General features: G+C 41.5%; 1 protein-coding gene across 3 annotated transcripts in view; it reads right to left on the reverse strand.

Moving 5' to 3' along the window:
* lmbr1.L (limb development membrane protein 1 L homeolog) overlaps nt 1-22,879 on the reverse strand; it is a 111,626-nt gene that overhangs the window by 74,073 nt on the left and 14,674 nt on the right. For all 3 annotated transcript variants that reach the window (XM_018267142.2, XM_018267139.2, XM_041565798.1), the window contains exons 2-5: nt 17,336-17,408; nt 14,683-14,722; nt 10,297-10,436; nt 4,819-4,922 (exon numbers count right to left, since the gene is read on the reverse strand). In XM_018267142.2, the coding sequence (XP_018122631.1) occupies nt 4,819-4,922; nt 10,297-10,436; nt 14,683-14,722; nt 17,336-17,408 (357 nt within the window). The remainder of the gene's footprint in view (nt 1-4,818; nt 4,923-10,296; nt 10,437-14,682; nt 14,723-17,335; nt 17,409-22,879) is intronic.

A 22,879-nucleotide genomic window follows, 5' to 3' on the forward strand; every position in this document is an offset into this window, starting at 1 on the left:
AATAAAAATCAACCTTCCCATGTAACCCGTGCTCATAATTATTGAATTCCGAACCAGTCAATAAGTCCACCCATTCACTTATTCTATCCGCTCCCTCAGGATCTAATTAAGTGGAGATCTCCGGGGCCTGCTCTCCAGCCACGCGTTAGCCTCTTCTGGTGTTGAAAAGAAGTGCACTCTGTCACCATCCTGGACTCTCAGTCTGGCTGGGAACATCATTGCATATATCAGATTAACCTGTCGTAGACGTTTTTTAACATCTGTAAATTTAAGCCTCTGCTTGCGTATTTCCATAGATAAATCCGGGTATATAGAGACTTTAGCGTTCTCATGGATAATTTCCTGTTTTTTACGGGCTTCCAGGAGAATTCTATCACGATCTCTATAGTTCAGTAGCCTGGCTATAAATGTCCGAGGTGTACCACCAGGAGGAGGAGGTCGGGCTGGGACTCTGTGGGCACGCTCCACTGTGAATGTTGGCGAAAGAATATTACTGCCAAATTTATCCTTGAGCCAAGTTTCCAAAAATATTTCAGGTGCACTACCCTCCACCCTTTCAGGCAAGCCCACAAGTCTTATATTGTTCCTGCGGAACCTGTTTTCAAGGTCATCTGCTTTCGCTTCCAAGATCCGAACTTTCTGTGCCATCTCCGAAAGATTATTTGGAATAGGAGTGATAATATCCACCAATGTGCTAATCCGCTTCTCTGCCTCTGTTGTACGTTCCCTTATCTTTTGCACATCGTTCTTTAACAAGGCAAAGTCTGATTTAAGATCATCCATCTTTGCTATAGTCACAACATGGTTGCTGTTCATAAGTGACATAAGCTCAGCAAGTGTTGGTTGGGCATGTTCTGTTATCTGCATGTCTGGGTTACTAACAGGAGAAGACATCCCAGAACTACAAGAGGGAGCCTCAGGGGATATAGGACACTGACTTCCCTGGATGTTATCACTATGGGAAGGGTCCCTGGCATACTTTCCTAATTTCAACGCAGCCGAAGCACGGAAGCTCTTCCCCTTCTCCACTTGATCCGTGCTGCACCTGACACGCTGCTGCACGCTGCTAGGGGATCCTGTGTGAGACCCGGCGCCATCTTGGGCGTCCCCAGCCCTGACCACCGCACCAGTGCGCGAACCCGCTCCACGGTTTCTCCCCATGCAGGCAGCAGAGCCGAGTCCTGGCTCAAAGAAGTATAGTTGCGCCGCTTCTCCTCCGCTGTTTACCTAGTGGTTCTTCCAGGGTCACGGCAGGATTCTTGAGCACGGGCACGGAGCTACTACCTTACGCTTCCGTCCCGATCAACTTCCGGTCACGCCCCCCGGATGTCCCATTTTTAGTGGTGGTTTAGCAAGCTCAGTCAGGTATGGGACCAGTTATCAAGAATGCTCAGGACCTGCGGTTTTCCAGATAACGGATCTTTCTGTTATTTGGATCTTCATACCTTAAGTCTACTAAAATATAATTTTAACTTTAATAATTTATATTTAAGTTGGGATCAAGTACAAGCTACTGTTTTATTATTACACAGAAAAGGGAAATCATTTTTAAAAATTTGGATTATTTGGAAATCATGGAGTCTATGGGAGACGGCCTCTCTGTAATTTGCAGCTTTCTGGATAACGGGTTTCCGGATATCGGATCCCATACCTATACAGGTATAGGATATAATTAGCCAGGATGCGTAGGACTGGCAAATGTTTTCTTATATATATAAATTTGCTATGGGCTAACAGGTCCTGAATCCAAAAATTCTCAAGACCCATTCAATAACGAAAGACCTAACAGTTATTAATGGGATTGAGGCAAGGAGTTTAAAGTTTAATGGAGACAGCTTTCTGGTCCTATAAAATACTGGCTTTAATGCAATCCCTACCACCATATGTCATATATTAAAGGGACACTGCACCCTGCTGCACTGCACTGCTCAACCACACTCAGGGCCGGATTAACATAGCAGGTGCCATTCATCGCACCCATCCCCTCCCCTTCCTCTGTGTAAGTGAGCACATTTTCAGCATCGGGTCCGGAGTAATAGGGGTTGGTGCACAGGAAATTTTAAAAACTATTGTACAGGTATGAGATCAGTTATCAGGAAACCCATTATCCAGACTGCTCCGAATTACGGAAAGGTTGTCTACCACAGACTCCATTTTAGCCAAATACTGCAAATTTTTAAAAATGATTTCCTTTTTCTCTGTAATAATAAAACAGTTCCTTGTACTCCATCCCAACTAAGATATAATTAATCCTTATTGGAGGCAAAACCAGCCTATTTAATGTTTAAATGATTTTCTAGTAGATTTAAGGGATGAAGATCCAAATTATGGAAGGATACGTTATCCGTAAAGCTCCAGGTCCCAAGCATTCTAAGATAACAGGTCCCATACTTGTATCTCCTGTGAATCCCGAGTGCTTCCAAACCAATGTGGGTGTGGTTGGCCGCCCCCCTACAATTCTACTGCCCTAGGCCCAGGCCTGACCACACTTTACTCAGTTGATTCTGGACTACAAATCCCAGCATACTTTAACATAGTACCAAGTTTAAGGCATGCTGGGAGATGTAGTAAAGCAACATCAGGGATGTATTCTTTAAGGCAGTGATCCCCAACCAGTAGCTCACAAGTAACATCTTGCTCACCAACCCCTTAGATGTTGCTCCCAGTGGCCTCAAAGCAAGTGCTTATCTTTGAATTCCAGGCTTGAAGGCAAGTTTTGGTTGCATAAAAACCAGGTGTACTTCCAAACAGAGCCTCCTTTAGGGCCACCATAGGGCTACCAAATAGCCAATCACAGACCTTATTTGGTACCCCAGGAACTTTTTGCATGTCTGTTTTGCTCCTCAACTGTTTTAATTTTTTAATTTGGCTCATGGGTAAAAAAGGTTGGGGACTCCTGCTCTAAGGAATACTTCACGAAAAACTTTCCCCCAGCTTTCAGGGCTTATGGCAGCATTAAAATACAAAATAATCCTCCAATGACAATCCCAAATGACCTGTATAAATCTGGCTCCATGTTGTTTGTTCCTGCATTTGGAGTTGGAATCACAAAGCACAGTTTCCCAGCACTGCCCTTTATCCCCATGTTTGATTCCAATGTAATATATTGTAATAAAAATGCACACAATATAACTGTATGTAAGAGAACGGCAAGACGGATGATCAGCATTATCACTGGTCGATTCTCTTGCTTCTGTAATTAAATTATATGTCAGTTGATTTCTTATTGGTCAACTGGTTTCCATGTGTAAGTTTTTTTTCTCAACTTCTATAAAGAACTAGTGGGTGCAGTGGCACATCTTTATGGTTGGGGTTTGTGTCCCTTTAAAGGAGAATTAAACCCTAAAAATTAATATGGCTAAAAATGCCATATTTTATATTCTGAACTTTTTGCACCAGCCTAATGTTTCAGCTTGTCAATAGCAGCAATGATCCAGGACTTCAAACTTGTCACAGGGGGTCACCATCTTGGAAAGTGTCTGTGACACTCACATGCTCAGTGGGCTCTGAGCAGCTGTTGAGAAGCTAAGCTTAGGGCTCGTCACTAATTATCCAGCAGAAAATGAGCTTCCCCTGTAATATAAGCTGATGCTACAGGGCTGATTATTAAATTCTGATGCTAATTGCACTGGTTTCTGTGCTGCCATGTAGTAATTATCTGTATTAATTACTAATCAGCCTTATATTGTGACATTTCTATTCTATGTGTACTGTATATTGTGAGTGAGTCCCTAAGCTCAGTAAGTGACAGCAGCACAGAGCATGTGCAGTGAAACAGCAGAAAAGAAGATGGGGAGCTACTGGGGCATCTTTGGAGACACAGATCTTTACTGCTAAATGGATGTGGTTGCCTTGGGCTGGTACAGAAACCCAAAACATAATGAACAACATTTCTAGCCTATGAAATTAAAATGTAATTGCTGCTCTTCGGTGCTACATAGTGACTATGTGTAGTATAGCATCAATGCAGTTTTTAATCTGAGAATCCCAGAATGTGTCTAAGCACTATGGAAGAACTTGCACCAGCCAGCATCCAATGGGATTACTAGCTGGTCCAGTTGACTAACACTATGAGATCCTTCAATCCCCATATCTCCTTTATGTTTTAGAATTCTGTTACAGCTGGAGATCATGATCCCGGGTTAATACAGGAGATAAATGCACTGAAGCAAAAAAAAAAAAAAGAAAGAAAAAAAGATCCCTTGGTGTTTAATGCCGACTAAGCACACCCAGGTAACTGCGATATAAAATAACTGTACCATAACAAGTAGACCTGTATCTATTTCAATGAGCTGTTGGCTTAATCGAAAGCAGAGCAAACACTGCGGAAATGTGAAACGCGTGTGTAAGAATATGAAGCTAGCACTCATCTCTTCACTTCGGCACAGGCTTGTTTGAGAAGGATAAACTATGTGTTCTTCTGCCCGAACACAATCTCATTGCACCCATATTACTTTACCACCTCGTACTATAATGATAAAATGAGAAGGTATAAGATGAAATGACTGGTGGAGTTCAATCCCCCCCTGCAGCACCTTACAGTGTCGCCTCTTATTTGATTGCCCCAACTGCAGATCGTACAGAAAACGGACTCCGAGGGAGTTCTGGCAGCACCTCGACACATCACACATCCCCATCTGTTCCCATGCAAAATCATTTGCTCCTCTTGTAATTTTGATTTGGCCTGGAACCAGCCAGCACACTGTGGTACTCACTTTATTAGTTTTCTGCCTTTTTTTTTGTACCAAAAACTGCTATGTTTGTGTCTCTGTGTAGGATCGGAGTGGGTGTGGGGGGAGGAGGAATAAAAAAAATTACCTTTTTAAGTCCAGCGAAGCCCTCTGATTCAAGGAAGAAAAAGGCAAATGGCATGAGAAGAAAAAGGCAGAGATTGGAAAAGAGAGAAACCAGGTTCCACAAACCTGAAATATAAAAGGAAAATAATGATAATATTAACATATTGTGTCATATTCCTATAGTGCTATTCACTTAAAGGAGAACTAAAGCCTAAAAATGAATATAGCTAAAAATGCCATATTTTATATACTGAACTTATTGCACGAGGCTAAAGTTTCAGCTTGTCAATAGCAGCAATGATCCAGGACTTCAAACTTGTCACAGGGGGTCACCATCTTGGAAAGTGTCTGTGACACTCACATGCTCAGTGGGCTCTGATTGGCTGTTGAGAAGCTAAGCTTAGGGGTCGTCACTAATTATCCAGCAGAAAATGAGCTTCCCCTGTAATATAAGCTGATGCTACAGGTTTGCTGATTATTAAATTCTGATGCTAATTGCACTGGTTTCTGTGCTGCCATGTAGTAATTATCTGTATTAATTACTAATCAGCCTTATATTGTGACATTTCTATTCTATGTGTACTGTATATTGTGAGTGGGTCCCTAAGCTCAGTAAGTGACAGCAGCACAGAGCATGTGCAGTGAATCAGCAGAAAAGAAGATGGGGAGCTACTGGGGCATCTTTGGAGACACAGATCTTTACTGCTTAATGGCTGTGGTTGCCTTGCGCTGGTACAGAAGCTCAAAACATAATGTACAACATTTCTAGCTACTTCTTTAGTTAAGCATTCTCCGGGCAACGGACTACAGCCCGCCTCCCTTGGCTATCAATCGCCGCATGCACAGAAGGGCACTACTCTATTGTGCATGTACTTATTTTGGGCATTCAGGTACCCCACTTGGATTTAGCCGACAAATATATAGCAGTATCGGAAAAGTTTTTTATTTTTCCACCTCATTTAAATAACCATATATGAACCTGTTGCCTGGCATGGACCCTTGAGTGCCTATATGGCAAATACAGCCCTGCCTGTACATAGTCATCTCCGTGACTTTAAGTGATAGAAGTGAGCAGAGAATGGTCAGGAGACGCTTTCTGTTAGTAAATTAATTTTGCTGTTCTGCCCGGCCCAGAAGGGGGGGCATGATGATCTATGCAGCTTTCATATAGGTTTCAATACATTAGGAGTTAACAGGCCTTCACTTCTATCATCACTCTCGAATGGAAATGTTAAGATTCGAAGGATATCAATTCTATGACGTGATCACGCACTTCCTAGCAGCTTAACTCTTACCTAAATCTCCACTTTTCCCAGGTTGTCTGACCTTGTTTGTACTCCTGTAGGGCCATAATTTATAAGCAGCCAACAACTGTACATAACCTGTACAGGAATTTACTCTAAAGTAAGCAAATGTTTTACAAATCATGGCCATGCATCTCGGTTGTTCCCTGCTAAGGGGCTGTGGTTGCTATGGGCTGGTACAGAACCCTAAAATATAATATCAATTATATCGAGCCTACTATTTTGCTAAGCTTTAGTTCTCCTTTAATAATAGATGCCCTCTAGAGGCCAGCTTACGAGACTCGGAAAAACCGTAATTACAGTAATTCAGGAGATAAAACAATGTTCAGTTGTTGCTGTTCAGGCAGTTTAAAAAATGGTCAGTAAAATATATCCTTTTAAAAAAGAATACCGAACTGGGCAAAGAAAAGGTTAGAACTGCTGCTAGAGCTGACATTAAAGGGGAACAATCGCAAAAATGAAAATTTGATATAACCTTTATCATACTGAAATTCTAATTACAATAAATTAAACATTCTTCACTATCCCTCTTCCAGCAACTGTTTCTCCTAAGTCTGTCTTCATGCAGGAGTTGGGTGTCAGATATTCATTGACAGTTAGATCCAATATATCTTATAGGGCGGCTCCTTTGGCCAATAAGATGTATTAGACCTCACTCTATTAAAATCACCAGACATCATGTCTCTCTACATGCAGGATTTGTGCAAAAGGCAGTTATTTTGTTATATTTTGTTTGTACTGGAATCAGTTATTTGAGTGAGCTCTAATACATCTGCTAGGAAAGGATCCCCTATAAGATATATTGGATCTAACTGTCAATGACTATCTGACTGCCAACTGCTGCATGAAGACAGAATGAGGAGAAAGATGGTGAGAGAGGAATAGTGAGGATAAACTTGATTATTTCAGAGACAGTACAGAATTTTTAATTGTTTCTATTTAGAAAGTGTCTTATTTCAGTGTGGTAAAGCTTATATTAAATTTTCATTTTCACGATAGTTCCCCTTTAAAGATTATTATTCTTGTGCTTTATATAGGGGTGACATATTTTGCAGCAATTACATGTACAAAGTGGCCAACTGGTCCTTTAGTAAATTCTCTTCTGATCTAGCACCAATAAGCTATGAATTGGTGGAAATTGGTTAACCCTAGGTGAGATCTTGGCATGGCAGGGTTAAAACACGCATGATAGCTAAGGACTACTGGTCTTATTCTATTATGCCATTTAAACAGAAAATATACATATTTATATATGTATTTTGCTGCTTATTAATATTCACATATGTAAGGAATCAGGGCATGTTCACTAATGATGCTGATATTAAAAAACATGTTACTGTCTACAAAAAAACATTATATTGTGCAAAAAAAGGTTCAGGATATGTTATTTTTGTGACTATGGCATATTCTTTTGGCACCATCTGGTGGACATCAGAAAGATTTCATAAAGGAAAGAAGTGTATATAAATAAAAGGATAGGATCTATTAACTGGAATTGTGGGTAAAAAAAAACATGGCAATTGTGTGCAATATTTAATTGATTATATTTAGAAAGTTTCTTATTTCAGTATGTTGAAGCTTATATTAATTTTTTATTTTCGCAATAGTATCACTTTAAGTTCCAGTTTTGGATTGGAAGGTTTTTAACCCTTTCGATGCACCAAAAGGGTTAATCCTTAACACCTGCAGACAGATGACCCCATTACCTACAGTCTCACTTTGTCTCTCCATAACACGTACATTGCTCTGATTTCTCTCCCCTCTCCATAACACTTCTACTGCTCTCATTCCTCTCCCCTTTCCATAACACTTCCACTGCTCCGATTCCTGTCCCCTCTCTATAACACTTCTGCTCTGATTCTTATCTCTGCAGCAGATCCAGACACTCTCCATATCACTTCCACTGCTCTGATTCCTCTCCCTTCTCCATATCACTTCCACTGCTCTGTTTCCTCTCCCTGCACCAGGCCCTGTCCCCTCTCCATAACACTTCTACTGCTCTCATTCCTCTCCCCTCTCCATAACACTTCCACTGCTCCGATTCCTCTCCCCTCTCTATAACACTTCCACTGCTCTGATTCTTATCTCTGCAGCAGACCCAGACACTCTCCATATCACTTCCACTGCTCTGATTCCTCTCCCTTCTCCATATCACTTCCACTGCTCTGTTTCCTCTCCCTGCACCAGGCCCTGTCCCCTCTCCATAACACTTCTACTGCTCTCATTCCTCTCCCCTCTCCATAACACTTCCACTGCTCCGATTCCTCTCCCCTCTCTATAACACTTCCACTGCTCTGATTCTTATCTCTGCAGCAGACCCTCTCCCCTCTCCATATCACTTCCACTGCTCTGATTCCTCTTTCTGCACCAGACCCGCTCCATAACCCTTCCACTGCTCCGATTCCTCTCCACTCTCCATAACACTTCCACTGCTCTGATTCCTGTCCCCTCTCTATAACACTTCTGCTCTGATTCTTATCTCTGCAGCAGATCCAGACACTCTCCATATCACTTCCACTGCTCTGATTCCTCTCCCTTCTCCATATCACTTCCACTGCTCTGTTTCCTCTCCCTGCACCAGGCCCTGTCCCCTCTCCATAACACTTCTACTGCTCTCATTCCTCTCCCCTCTCCATAACACTTCCACTGCTCCGATTCCTCTCCCCTCTCTATAACACTTCCACTGCTCTGATTCTTATCTCTGCAGCAGACCCAGACACTCTCCATATCACTTCCACTGCTCTGATTCCTCTCCCTTCTCCATATCACTTCCACTGCTGTTTCCTCTCCCTGCACCAGGCCCTGTCCCCTCTCCATAACACTTCTACTGCTCTCATTCCTCTCCCCTCTCCATAACACTTCCACTGCTCCGATTCCTCTCCCCTCTCTATAACACTTCCACTGCTCTGATTCTTATCTCTGCAGCAGACCCTCTCCCCTCTCCATATCACTTCCACTGCTCTGATTCCTCTTTCTGCACCAGACCCGCTCCATAACCCTTCCACTGCTCTGATTCCTCTCCACTCTCCATAACACTTCCACTGCTCTGATTCCACTCCCTGCACCAGACCCTCTCTATTTCCCTTCCACTGCTCTGATTCCTCTCCCCCCTCCATAACACTTCCACTGCTCTGATTCCCCTCACTGCACCAGACCCGCTCCATAACCCTTCCACTTCTCTGATTCATCTCCCCGCTCTATAACACTTCCACTGCTCTGATTCCTCTCCCTGCACCAGACCCTCTCCATAACACTGTCACTGCTCTGATTCCCCTCTCTGCACCAGACCCGCTCCATAACCCTTCCACTGCTCTGATTCCTCTCCCCTCTCCATAACACTTCCACTGCTCTGATTCCCCTCACTGCACCAGACCCGCTCCATAACCCTTCCACTGCTCTGATTCATCTCCTGCTCTATAACACTTCCACTGCTCTGATTCCTCTCCCCTCTCCATAACACTTCCACTGCTCTGATTCCACTCCCTGCACCAGACCCTCTCCATTTCCCTTCCACTGCTCTGATTCCTCTCCCCTCTCCATAACACTTCCACTGCTCTGATTCCCCTCACTGCACCAGACCCGCTCCATAACCCTTCCACTGCTCTGATTCATCTCCCTGCTCTATAACACTGCCACTGCTCTGATTCCTCTCCCTGCACCAGACCCCCTCCATAACCCTTCCACTGCTCTAATTCATCTCCCCGCTCTATAACACTTCCACTGCTCTGATTCCTCTCTCTGTACCAGACCCTCTCCATAACACTGTCACTGCTCTGATTCCCCTCTCTGCACCAGACCCGCTCCATAACCCTTTCACTGCTCTGATTCCTCTCCCCTCTCCATAACACTTCCACTGCTCTGATTCCCCTCACTGCACCAGACCCGCTCCATAACCCTTCCACTGCTCTGATTCATCTCCTGCTCTATAACACTGCCACTGCTCTGATTCCTCTCCCTGCACTAGACCCGCTCCATAACCCTTCCACTTCTCTGATTCATCTCCCCTCTCCATAACACTGCCACTGCTCTGATTCATCTCCCTGCACCAGACCCTCTCCATAACACTGTCACTGCTCTGATTCCCCTCCTTGCACCAGACCCTCTGTCATCTCCATAACACTGCCTCTGCACTTTAATGAACAGGGTGGTTATAATAACTCATGTAATGAGATAGAACTGAACGTGCAGGTACCTACCATGGATGAGGGAGCCATTTAACCATTGGATGTAGTAGCTTTTGGGGAAAAACAGGAGGATCTCATTGCTGATTATTGAAAATGGCAGAAGAAGAACTGCCCCTCCGGAAACTGCAAGTGTGAAGGTGCTCAAGAAAAGCCTGAAATACAAACACATGCAGTTAAGGGCTGTCCAAATTCCCTTGGGTTGCATGCACACGTCAGAACTGCATCTGCTACACATGGGGGGTAGATCCTGCTTTTCTGACTACTTATCCATAGCAGGTTTTTACTTTATTTAACAGAAGAAATTTCAATTTGGATTGACAGTGAATTTTATTTGTGCTGCAGTAGGAAACTTGATGTATCAGAAAACACGGAGTGCCCGGGCCACTCCTTTACAGTCTTTTATTAATAGGCCAAGAAATGTAAGTGACCATAGCTGCATTAAATCATAGCTGGACATTTACTGACTACTGAAACATTTGGACATAAGGTAGGTCTGGAAATGTGTCAGTGACAAATAAGAGAACCATATAAATAGTAATATAAAGTTGCAGAGATTTCAACTGCCCCAGGGCTGAAATCTAGAAGATTATGGCCAACCCATGACACACCCTGGCCACACCAAGTTAGGTGCCAACCACTCTGCTTGCGCTGCCCCCATCTGGTCTGATGTTGTACTAGTCTTAAAGGCTAACCAAACCTTAGATGGCTATAAAGGGCTGTGGTTGCCTTGGTCTGGTACAGAAGCACAAAGCATACACTGCAGCATTTCTAGCTACTTCTTTGTTCAGTGTTAGTTCTCCTTTAACATTCAATGGACTATTAACTTTTAGCTTTTACATTATAACTGAGTAGAAGGACAGAAGAAACCCCACAGGTTTATGCCTCTGTGGCTAGTTGATTTATTTAGTAGACTAAGGGATTATTTACTAAAATCCGAATGTTAAAATCTACAAAAATGTTTGTTTTTTTCACTATAAAATGCAAATTTTTAGAGATTTATCATACCCCGATACTGCAAAAAGTCTGATTCTGAAAATCCGCCATCTCAGACCTGTCAAGGTCCTATATAAGTCAATGGTAGAGGCACAATTTGAAGTTTTTGTGATCTGCACAGGGTTTAGCCCGAAAATCTGACTTTTTCTGGGCAAAAAACGCAATAAACCCGGGTGAATCACTCTAATTTGTTTGCTTTTTCCCGAATTGCTCAAATTTTTTGGGTAAAAACTCTGGAAAAAGGCCCGAAAAATTTGACCAATTCCGGAAAAAGCAAAAAAATTCGAGTGATTCGGGTCTTCACCCGAGGTTATTGAGTTTTTCCGTGAGCCGGTTAAATCAAGATTTTTTTATAAAGATAAATTTGGTATGGGAGTTAACCTGTTTTTTTTTTTTTTTTTTTTATGAGATACATTCGGATTTTACTAAATAACCCCCATAAGTATGAAGATCCAAATTACAGAAAGATCCATTATCTGGAAAATCCCAAGTCCTCTGGATAACAGGTCCCATACCTGTGTATATAAAAGACTGAGTTTAAAGTAACAATCAGTTACTAAAAAATTGTGTCCGTTAAAATAAAGTTGATAGCACAGGGACCTACCAGAAGAGGGCACTAAATGAATTATATATATTTATATGATGTACAAGGCTGGTGAACATTATCATTCTATGGGAAACGACACAAGGTTAAATTCGTAGCTACAAAACAAGTTTGAATATGAACAGTAATCACATTAGCTGATACAAATTACAGAAGACAAAGCCCAACTTTGTGAATTGATGTTTCAGGGCCAATGTCTTGGTGTTATCCCTTTCCCTTGGATTCCTCTTTGGAATCAATGAGCATTGACTTACGTATGGCAAATTAAATACACCCCATTCAGTAGCCAGTTACCCCACAGTGTTTCATGTATGGGTACAGCAGGCACCTGTTTATTTATTCCAAGGTTAGATGTCTTCATGGGTACCATGTGGGATGATAAAATGAGTTAAGGTGGCCATAGACGCAAAGATCCGCATCGTTTAGTGACATCACCAAACGAGCCGATCTTTCCCCGACGTGCCACTAACGGGCAGGGCTATATCAGGGGTAATCTGAACGTTCGGCCCTATGGCTTACAATGAGAGCACAATGGGCTCCGGCTGGACGGTCGGTACAAAATCAAACCTGTCCGATCTCCACTGGACAAAAAATGTCGGGACTCTCCACACACGGTCCGAAAAATCGTACGAATCCTTGATTAATACGATAGGATCTTTGCATCTATGACCAGCTTTAAAAGCTAAAGCTACACATAAAAACTTGCTTCCCCAACATACAAGCTCATAAACTCAGGCTGAAAAGCAACTTTTAGAAGAACCAGACATTAAGCACCAGCCATTAATTGCTGATATGTGTTTATGGGATTGTTTGTTTATGGAATGTGTGTTGTTATTGCCTGAGACAGATGAGAAAACGTGGTACAATACCATCTACACTCAGCCTGTCTTAAGGTGGCCATACATGGGCTGATAAAAGCTGCCGACAGACCGAGTCGGCAGCTTATTGGCCCGAGTATGGGGCCCCCCGACGGGCTTCCCCGATCGAGATCTGGCCGAAAGTCGGGCAGATCTCGATCGGATGGGACTAAAAATCCCGTCGGATCGCGGCCGCATCTGTTCGTTGATGCGGTCCCGCGATCCGACCGCCCGTTACAATTTGTTAGGATTCGCCAAACGAGCGGATCTCTCTGTGTATGGCCACCTTTAGTGTAGATGAGATTGTACTACATTTTCTCATTTGTCATACTAAAGGCTGCCATCAGCAAGGAGAGAGCCCAATGCCGATTAAAGGGGAACTATCGCGAAAATTTAAATTTAATATTAGCTTCATCATACGGTAATAAGAAACTTTCGAAATACAATAAATTAAACATTCTTTACCGTTTCTGAAAAAATCAAGTTTATCTTTATCTATTCCTCTCTCGGCATCTGTTTCTCTTTGTTCTCTCTTCATTCAGGATTTGGGTGTCAGATGAACGATCCAATATATGTGATAGGGGGGGTCCTTTTGCCTAGAAGATGTATTAGAGCTCACTCTATTAAAATCACCAGGCATTATGTCTCTCTACATGCAGAATTTGTGCAAAAGGCAGTTATTTTCTTAGATTTTGTTTGTACTGGAATCAGTTATTTGAGTGAGCTCTAATACATCTGCTAGGAAAGGGAGCCCCCCCCCCCTTATAAGATATTTTGGATCATTCATCTGACACCAACTGTTGCATGAGGACAGAATGAAGAGAAACAGATGCTGAGAGAGGAATAGTGAAGATAAACTTGATTATTTCAGAAACAATGCAGAATTTTTAATTGATTGTATTTACTTCAGTATGAGGAAGCTTATATTAAATTTAAATTTTTGCGATAGCACTTTAGGGTCAGGGCACACACTTCGTTTTCCAACGTTGCCCGAAGTTTCTTCGTGAGGCAACTTCGGAAAACAAAGCGTTCCGAGTGCCATACCATGGCGATCTACATTCTAGCCAGTGGGAGGCAGTTCTGGGAGATTAGTCGCCCTGAAGAAGAGGAGATTTGTTGTCTGAGCATGTGTCCTCACCCTTAATGTGCATAGGGACAGTGGGGCTCATTTATCAACACTGGGCAAATTTGCCCATGGGCAGTAAACTATAGTAACCAATCAGTGAGTGGCTTTCTTCAGCCAGCTGCAGGTAGAACAGTGAATGCAACAATTTGATTGGTTGCCATGTGTTATTGCCCATGGGCAAATTTTCCCATTGTTGATAAATGACTGCTATTATGGGCATGACCAGGTAGGCATGATATATGAAAGCAGCCCTGGTCTTAATAATTAGGTTTGGTAAATATTTTGTAATAAGATATATGACTACAGGGATAGTGTACAGAAGCTGAGAGAAGTGATCACTATAAGGGTGATGGCTGAGCTTCTCTGGCAATAAAAATGCACTACTGTGGGCAACAAATCTTCGAAAAGTGCTTCTCCACCTGCAATAACTGAAATCCCTGGTGGTAAAGCCAACTCATTGCAAAGTCTCCAGTCGGGCGACTCCAGAAGAAAAAAGCAATGTGTTGGCTTTACCATTGGTGATTTCAGTTGTTGCCAATGGAGAAGCATTTTCAGTAGATTTGTTGCCCGCAGTCATGCATTTTAACCATGGGCTACAAATCTCAGTCTCATCCATGGGCCAAAGGAGAAGGAAAGACATAATCACTGGAGGGAGGGTGCCAAAATATAATCCCTTCCTTCCATGAGACCCAGGGCCAGTACTTCTGTTTGCTGAAAACTGCCCCAGCCTGTAGGACCTAATGTTTTGGCACCTCTTCCCAGTGATTTTGCCTTTCTTTCTGCTAAAAGTAAATGCAAACACAATAGGGTGTACATACGAGATTCGATTGACAGTCGCATCTTCATCCTCTTGTTCATCTGAAAGACAAGGATTTGAATTTTTTTTTAGATTTTTTTTCCTTAAAATCCATGTAATATTTTGCAGATATAACCAAGATGTAAAAATGCACCTTCTTGCAAAGCAGAACCTCATTCTGAAACTATTTTTGCCCGAAGCAGAACTAGAATGTTTTCATAAGCATATTGGGCAAATTCCTTCATACTTAAAAGAACAGGAATTCAACTCATTCTTTGCTTAAATACCTTGAAAGATACACATTATTTATTTGAAAGAACAAATCGTGTTTAAGTTTGAGTGCTACAGTGCAGTAAAGTAGTGATCACTATGATGATCACCTATAGCAACCAATAAGCTTTGATCATGAGCAGAGAACGAGAGTAAGGGCAGAACTCCACGATCCAATGCGGTGCGCTGGGTTGCGCTGTGAGGAGAAGCAGGCGACCAGTCGGAGGGGCAGAATATAATGTAAGTTAATGAAACATCTCAGCTACAAACTACATGCATCCAACTGTCAGATGAAGACGCAGTGTGTGGCGTTAGCATCTGACAGTTGGATGCATGTTTGTAGCTGAGATGTTTCGTTAACTTACATTATATTCTGCCCCTCCGATTGGTCGCATGCGTTTCCTCACAGCGCAACCCAGCATACCGCATCGGATCGTGGAGTTCTGCCCTAAATCTCTGATATCACTGTGCCTATGTGTACCCACAGACTGTCAGTGCCGTCTACCATTCACTGAATGGGGAGCAACACAAGCATAAAAAATGTTCCTGTGTTTCCCCTTCCTCTCCCCCCCCTCCCCTTTTTTTTTTTTTTGTTTTGTTGTTTTTGTTTTTATTTTTGATTATTTTTGACTATTTCCCTTTTCTTGATTTCTCATTGGTACATATGGAATTGATGATCTAGATTGGGTATTGTTATTATGCCATCATATTGCAATTTTGTACGCTGTGCGTTCTGCTGGACTGCCTTTTATCTTGATTGTCGACTATGTCTTTGGCACTGTGATAACTGTACTGTTAAAATCTGTTAATAAAAAATTAAAAAATAAAAAAAAAATGTTCCTGTGTGGTGCAAAATAAGGGCTGTGATTGGCTATTTGGTAGCCCCTATGTTGACTGGCAGCCTACAGGAGGCTCAGTTTGGAACTACACCTGGTTTTTATACAACCAAATGTATGATTGCTCCCGCACACCTGTCTTTTCAGATAGATCCAAATCCACTTGTTGCCCAGTGATAGAGGTAACCGGCAACCTCAAATAGATACTGAGAAAAAGGCACACTGGCACACAAGTTGTGAATGCAGGTGAAAACCTTGCTAAGCTTTATTGCCGGAAGTGCAACGTTTCGGGGCAAGTGCCTTTGTATGCTTGACAAAGGGGCTTGCCCCGAAACGTTGCACTTCCAGTAATAAAACTTAGCAAGGTTTTCACCTGCATTCACAACTTGTGTGCCAGTGTGCCTTTTTCTTAGTTTTATACAACCAAAACTTGCCTCCAAGCCTGGGACTAAAAAATAAGCACCTGGTTTGAGGCCACTGGGAGCAACAACCAAGGGGTTGGTGAGCAACAAGTAGCTCGAAAGCTACTAGTTGGGGTTCACTGCTCTAAGTGCAGAATGTTTGGGCTGCAAAGTGCCAGTACCAACAATGTAACAAATGTGCCATTCAAATGAATGGGAGGCAGCAGTGGTGGTTTAGGTCACCCCGTGTACCATCGGCCGTCACCTACTAATTTAAAGGAATTGTTCAGTATAAAAATAAAAACTGGATAAATAGTGAGGCTGTGCAAATTAAAAAATATTTCTAATATAGTTAGTTAGCCAAAAATGCAATATATAAAAGGCTGGAGTGACTGGATGTCTAACATAACAGAACACTACTTCCTGCTTTGCAGCTCTCTTGGTTTCCACTGTTACCAGGCAGTAACCAATCAGTGATTAGAGGGGGGGGCAGATGGGTTATAACTGTTGCTTTTGAATCTGAGCTAAATGCTGAGGATCAATTGCAAACTCACTGAACAGTTATGTCCCATGTGGCCCCCCTGAAATTCGCTGACTAACTCAGAGTTAGAGAGCTGAAAAGCAGGATGTAGTGTTCTGGCTATTACATGCATCCAGTCACTCCAGCCTTTATACATTACATTTTTGGCTAACTAACTATATTGGAAACATTTTTTATTTTGCACAGCCTATTTATTTACCTAGTTTTTATATTTACACTAAACTTTGTTTGCTCTGCTTCAGGTGATGTTTCTTATCTCCCCCACTGCCTGTTAGGACATGTTGATGCCTGCACACAAAGCCGTATCAAGGGGCACTTGGCCTTTTATTGCAAGAGCATTATGGACCCTTTCAACATTTAAATAGACCCATCTGACATCCCAGTGAAATACATTCAGACTATTCTATAAAAATTCTAGTCTGTCGATTCCTCTCATGATAATGTATGAGGGCTCTGGCCATCCCCAAAGTGCCAACGGGGTAAAAATATATCCCAGACCCACCACCTTCCTAAAAAAGATGGATGTGCAGACATGGGTGGGTACGGTTGGAGTTGGGTTCTGATTTTTGCTCTTTCCATCAATAATGAGTGCCAATTCTATAATAAAGTGGGTCTTGATGTGCTTACCTCCTTTCCTTTTATATCTCTTGATGACGAAGTAAGACACAATGTATAAAATGGCAAACAAGAGAAAACATATCTGTGGAGAGAAAGAGAAAAACATATTCAGAGCCTGGTCAAGCCATATATGCATAGGGATTAGTTGAACGGTGTTTGGACAGAACAGAAAAGTGCTGATGGGCCAGAGCTACATTGGGCTATGGATAAAGCCTGCAGCTAACCTCACTGCATGGGCCACTGTGTGATACAGTCATAAAGTACTGAACACTGGGTCAGTCCAACTGGTCCGTCACTCTGGAGACCAATGGCTGCTAATCGTTTAGCTGATTGAGAGATCTCAATGTGTATGGTCGGCTTTAGTGTGCTTTAATGCCTACAGCAACCTCACCATTCCCCAAACAGAGCAGCCTTAAAGGAAAACTATACCCCCAAAATGAACACTTAAGCACCAGATAGTTCATATCATATTAAGTGGCATATTAAAGAATCTTATCAAACTGGAATATATATTTAAGTAAATATTGCCCTTTTACATCTCATGCCTTGAACCACCATTTTGTGATGGTCTGTGTGCTGCCTCAGAGATCACCTGACCAGAAATACTGCAGCTCTAACTGTAACAGGAAGAAGTGTTGAAGCAAAAGACAGAACTCTGTCTGTTAATTGGCTCATGTGACCTAACAGGTTTGGTTTGTTTGTGTGCACCGTGAATCCTACGATCCCAGGGGACAGCCCATATTTTTTTTAAATGGCAATTTTCTAATCAGGATTACCCAATGGCACATACTACTAAAAAAGTATATTATTATGAAAATTGTTTATTTACATGAAGCAGGGTTTTACATATGAGCTGTTTTATGTGATAACTTTTTATAAAGACCTACATTGTTTGGGGGTATAGTTTTTCTTTAACCACCTTAATTTATGCCCCCCACTCTTACTTACCCCAGACTAGCTAATTAAGCATTCTAATTTGGGAATATGCATGAGTTAATTGGAGATCGATCGTGGAGTCAGTAGGAGTACACCCATGTAATTGGGTCCAGGAAGCACCAGGGGTCTCTAAACTTTTTCACCCGTGAGCCACATTCTGATGTAAAAAAGAGTTGAGGAGCAACACAAGCATAACAATGTTACTGGGTGGTTATCGTTACTGTGATTGGCTATTTGGTAGTCCCTATATGGACTGGGATCCTACAGGAGGTTCTGTTTGGCAGTGCATCTGGTTTTTATACAACCAAAACTTGCCTCCAAGCCTGGAATTCAAAAATAAGCACCTGCTTTGAGGCCACTGAGAGCAACATCCAAGGGGTTGGAGAGCAACATGTTGCACACACACCACCGGTTGGGGATCAATTAAGGTTTAATATTTAAAGGGGAACTTAATGCGCCCCACCTTCACCAGCATTCCAGAGAACAGATCAGGGTTGTTGCTGGGATTCAGCATTGTTTTTAGCTGTGTCTCCATTATATATTTTTTATTGATTTTTAAACATTTGCATTGCTTTTCTGTCTCTTTCAGATGGGGGTCACTGACCCCCTGGCAACAAACTATTGCTTTGTGAGGCTACAACTGTATTGCTTTTGTTACATTTTATTACTTATTCATGTTCCAGTGTCTCATTCAAGATCTTAGCAACCAGATAGCTGCTGAAATACCAAACTCAAGGGTCTGGGGTTGGTACCTGGACCATGTTACATACTTGGTGATTTATGGTTTACGTTTATTTTTGCTTTAGTACTGAGTTTTGTGCCCAATATATCTTAGCTGCCGAACAAAAACCTAAATAACTGAACTGCAAAAAATTAAATAATGAAGACCAACTGCAAATAATCTCAGAATTTCAATAGCTATATACACTAAAAGGTAATTTAAAGGTTAACCACGCCTTTAATAAGTGGGTCTAAGGCAGTATTTGCCAAATTGTAGGACTTACAAAAACCCTTCAGAATACCCTTCTGTTTTATTTCAACTCAGTGTTATTATGCTCGGGACCTGGGGTTTACCGGATAATGGATCTTTCTGTAATTTGGATCTTAATACCATAAGTTTACAAGGAAATCTAAACATTAAATTTAAACATTAAATAAACCCAATAGGCTGGTTTTGATTTCAATGAGGATTAATTATATATTGGGATAAAGTACAAGCTGCTGTTTTATTATTACAGAGAAAAAGGAAATCATTTGGATTACAGGTTTCTGGATAACGGATCCAATACCTGTACAAAATAATATAAAAGGGTAAGGAACGTATAATAAAATAAAAACATCATGTCGGAAACATTTGTACAGTACATCCTTTCCACTTAACAAATACAGGTATAGACTCCATTATCTGGAAGCCTGTTATTCAGAAAGACCTGAATTACGGAGAGGCCGTTTCCAGTAGATTCCATTTTAATCAAATAATTACATTTTTTTTAAATGATTTTCTTTTTCTCTGTAACAATAAAACAGTAGTTTGTACTTGATCCCAACTAAGATATAATTAATCTTTATTGGAAGCAAAACAATCCCATTGGGTTTTATTAATATTTAAATAATCCCACACATGAACCTGTATTGTACTGTAACCTGTTGGATCAACCAAACAGACATTAAAGTAAAAGTCAACACCAAAATAAAAATTTGCCTAATAAAAGAAAACTTTTCAATATACATTTACTAAAAATTGCTTTTAAAGTTATTAGTAAAAACAACTGCTTTTGGAAGCAGCATTTGCTCAACTCCTGGTTGCAACTTTTTAAACAATATTGCAAAAGTCTTAGTTCCCCTGCTTTCAATATTTATACATACACAAATAACTTATGTAAATAATAAAACATTTGTAATCAATTTATATTATAAGGATGCACCGAATCCAGGATTCGGTTCGGGATTCGTCTTTTTTCAGCACGATTCGGCCGAATCCTTCTGCCTGGCCGAACAAAATCCGAATCCTAATTTGCATACGTAAATTAGGGACAGGGAGGGAAATCGCGTGACTTTTTGTCACAAAACAAGGAAGTAAAAAATGTTTTCCCTTCCCACCCCTTATTTGCATATGTAAATTAGGATTTGGTTCGATATGCGGCCGAATCTTTTGCAAAGGATTTGGGGGTTCGGGCGAATCCAAAATAGTGGATTCGGTGCATCCCTAGTATATTGCACAGTTGCTTAGATTTATGTTTAGTGATGGGCGAATTTATTCGCCAGGCGCGAATTCGCGGCGAATTTGCGCGTTTCGCCGCCATCGAATGAATTCGCGAAACGCCCGCGAAAATTCGCGGCAAAAACGGGTGCCGGCGTCAAAAACGGGCGCCGGCGTCAAAAACGGGCGCCGGCGTCAAAAACGGGCGCCGGCGTCAAAAACGAGACGCCGGCGCCGTTTCGCGAATTTTTCGCACAAATTCGCCCATCACTATTTATGTTTCCTTTAATTAGGCAAATTTTTATTTTGGGGTTGACTTGCCCTGTAAGTCATTTTCAGAGCTATAGATATAGGTGTTTTCCTTCACCCAACAGTCATGGAATTATGGAATAAAATAATCCTCACATTTTCAGCAAATAGAGAGCAGGTGGTTATGAAGTCTGGGGAATTAGCGCAACATATGGGGAGGCAGATAACAATCGGCAGTGTCTAAAGAAATATACATCAAGGATTTTAGTGTTGCCATTAAATGACTCCTACAGCAATTGTAAGTGGAGTTGTGATAAGGGAAGAATTTATCGGTGAGCAAGAATTACACGTTGGTGGGACCAAATATGGACAAATATTTGAAAATTCCTATAAAATGGTCAGTAGGTGATCTTCCTAATTATAAAGGAATAATGCTGTGGTCTGGGCAAAAAAGGCCATTAATATAGTGCATGCTATTCTCTAAAAGCTCCAATCTGACTTCTTCAGGTGCTCTTGCTGCCTTCCCCATCCAACTACACAGTACAGGTATGGGACCTGTTATCCAGAATGCTCGGGACCTGGGATTTTCTGGACAACAGATCTTTCTGTAATTTGGATCTTTATACCTTAAGTCTACTAGAAAATCATGTAAACATTAAATAAACCCAATAGGCTGGTTTTGCTTCCAATAAGGATTACTTATATCTTAGTTGGGATCAAGTACAAGCTGCTGTTTTTATGATTACAGAGAAAAAGGAAATTATTTTTACAAATTTGGATTATTTGGATAAAATGGAGTCTATGGGAGACGGCCTTTCTGTGATTCTGAGCTTTCTGGATAACGGGTTTCTGGATAACGGATCCCATACCTGTATTGGAAGCAACACCAGCTTATTTGATTTTAAACCCAGAAGATAAAGGTACACATCCTATACCTGTACTACAGTTATGGGACCTGTTATCCAGAATGCTCGGGACCTGGGGGTTTCCTAGTTTTGTGAGAAAAAAAGATCACGTGATTTTCCTCCCTGCCCATAATTTGCATATGCAAATTAGGTTTTGAATTCGATTCGGCTGAATCCTGCTGAAAAAGGCTGAATCCTGGCCGAATCCTGTATTCGCCGCATCCCTTCTAACAACAGAACAATGGGAAGGTAACCAGATAGCAGCTCCCTAACACAAGATAACAGCTGCCTGGTAGATCTAAGAACAGCACTCAATAGTAAAATCCAGGTCCCACTGCGACACATTCAGTTACATTGAGTAGGAGAAACAACAGCCTGCCAAAAAGCAGTTCCGTCCTAAAGTGTTGGCTCTTGCTGAAAGCACATGACCAGGCAAAATGACCTGAGATGCACCTACACACCAATATTACAACTAAAAATATACTTGCTGGTTCAGGAATGAAATTTTATATTGTAGAGAGAATTGTAAACAGTGTCATTTAGAAAATAAAAACTCATGACAGAATCTCTTTAAAGCTGCTTCGTGTGCTAAAGGTTTCCAATGCTTTGCTCACACGAGTAGCTGTGCTTAGCATACCAGGACTACATGCTCCTGTCTCTTTCCTGCAGCTGAAAGAGATTTTGGGCAGATGTTTATATGAGCAATGTAATCCCTGCATTCCAGTCATGCCTAGAATTATATTTCAGCATCATGCACTCACGGAACGCTAAATCTCTTGTTTCCTAAACTCTATGCCGATCGTTACCTCATAAGCAAACCTGGAACCCAAGCACTGAGCCAATGTGCTGCCCATTTAGTGGTTCCATAAGAATATCAATGGACCCCAGAATTTATTTTGGTTTGGTCATGTATACCCTAAGAAGAAAGCCACATGACTTATTCTATATTTCCTGATATGTGCTCTCTATGGAAATTACTGGTTAGAACCCTCATAAAAATAATCCTGTATAAGCACTTTAATTAAAACATTATACAGAGCACAGGAAATATATTACTAAGAACAATGGAAACAAGAAGAGAAAGTACACCGGGGTTACTAACATGGAATTGTTCTCCCCTAACAGGGCACAAAGAATAATCAAGGTCTTTACAATGCTGTAAAAAATCTCCATTAGCTGAGGTCTCAGAATATAATTTATTTCCTGTATCGGTGCCAGTGATTATTCTACAAATCTAAAGGGGTACATAGCAAGGATTTAGAG

This window comes from Xenopus laevis, chromosome 6L (assembly GCF_017654675.1).
Source record: "Xenopus laevis strain J_2021 chromosome 6L, Xenopus_laevis_v10.1, whole genome shotgun sequence".
Classification (NCBI taxonomy): domain Eukaryota; kingdom Metazoa; phylum Chordata; class Amphibia; order Anura; family Pipidae; genus Xenopus; species Xenopus laevis.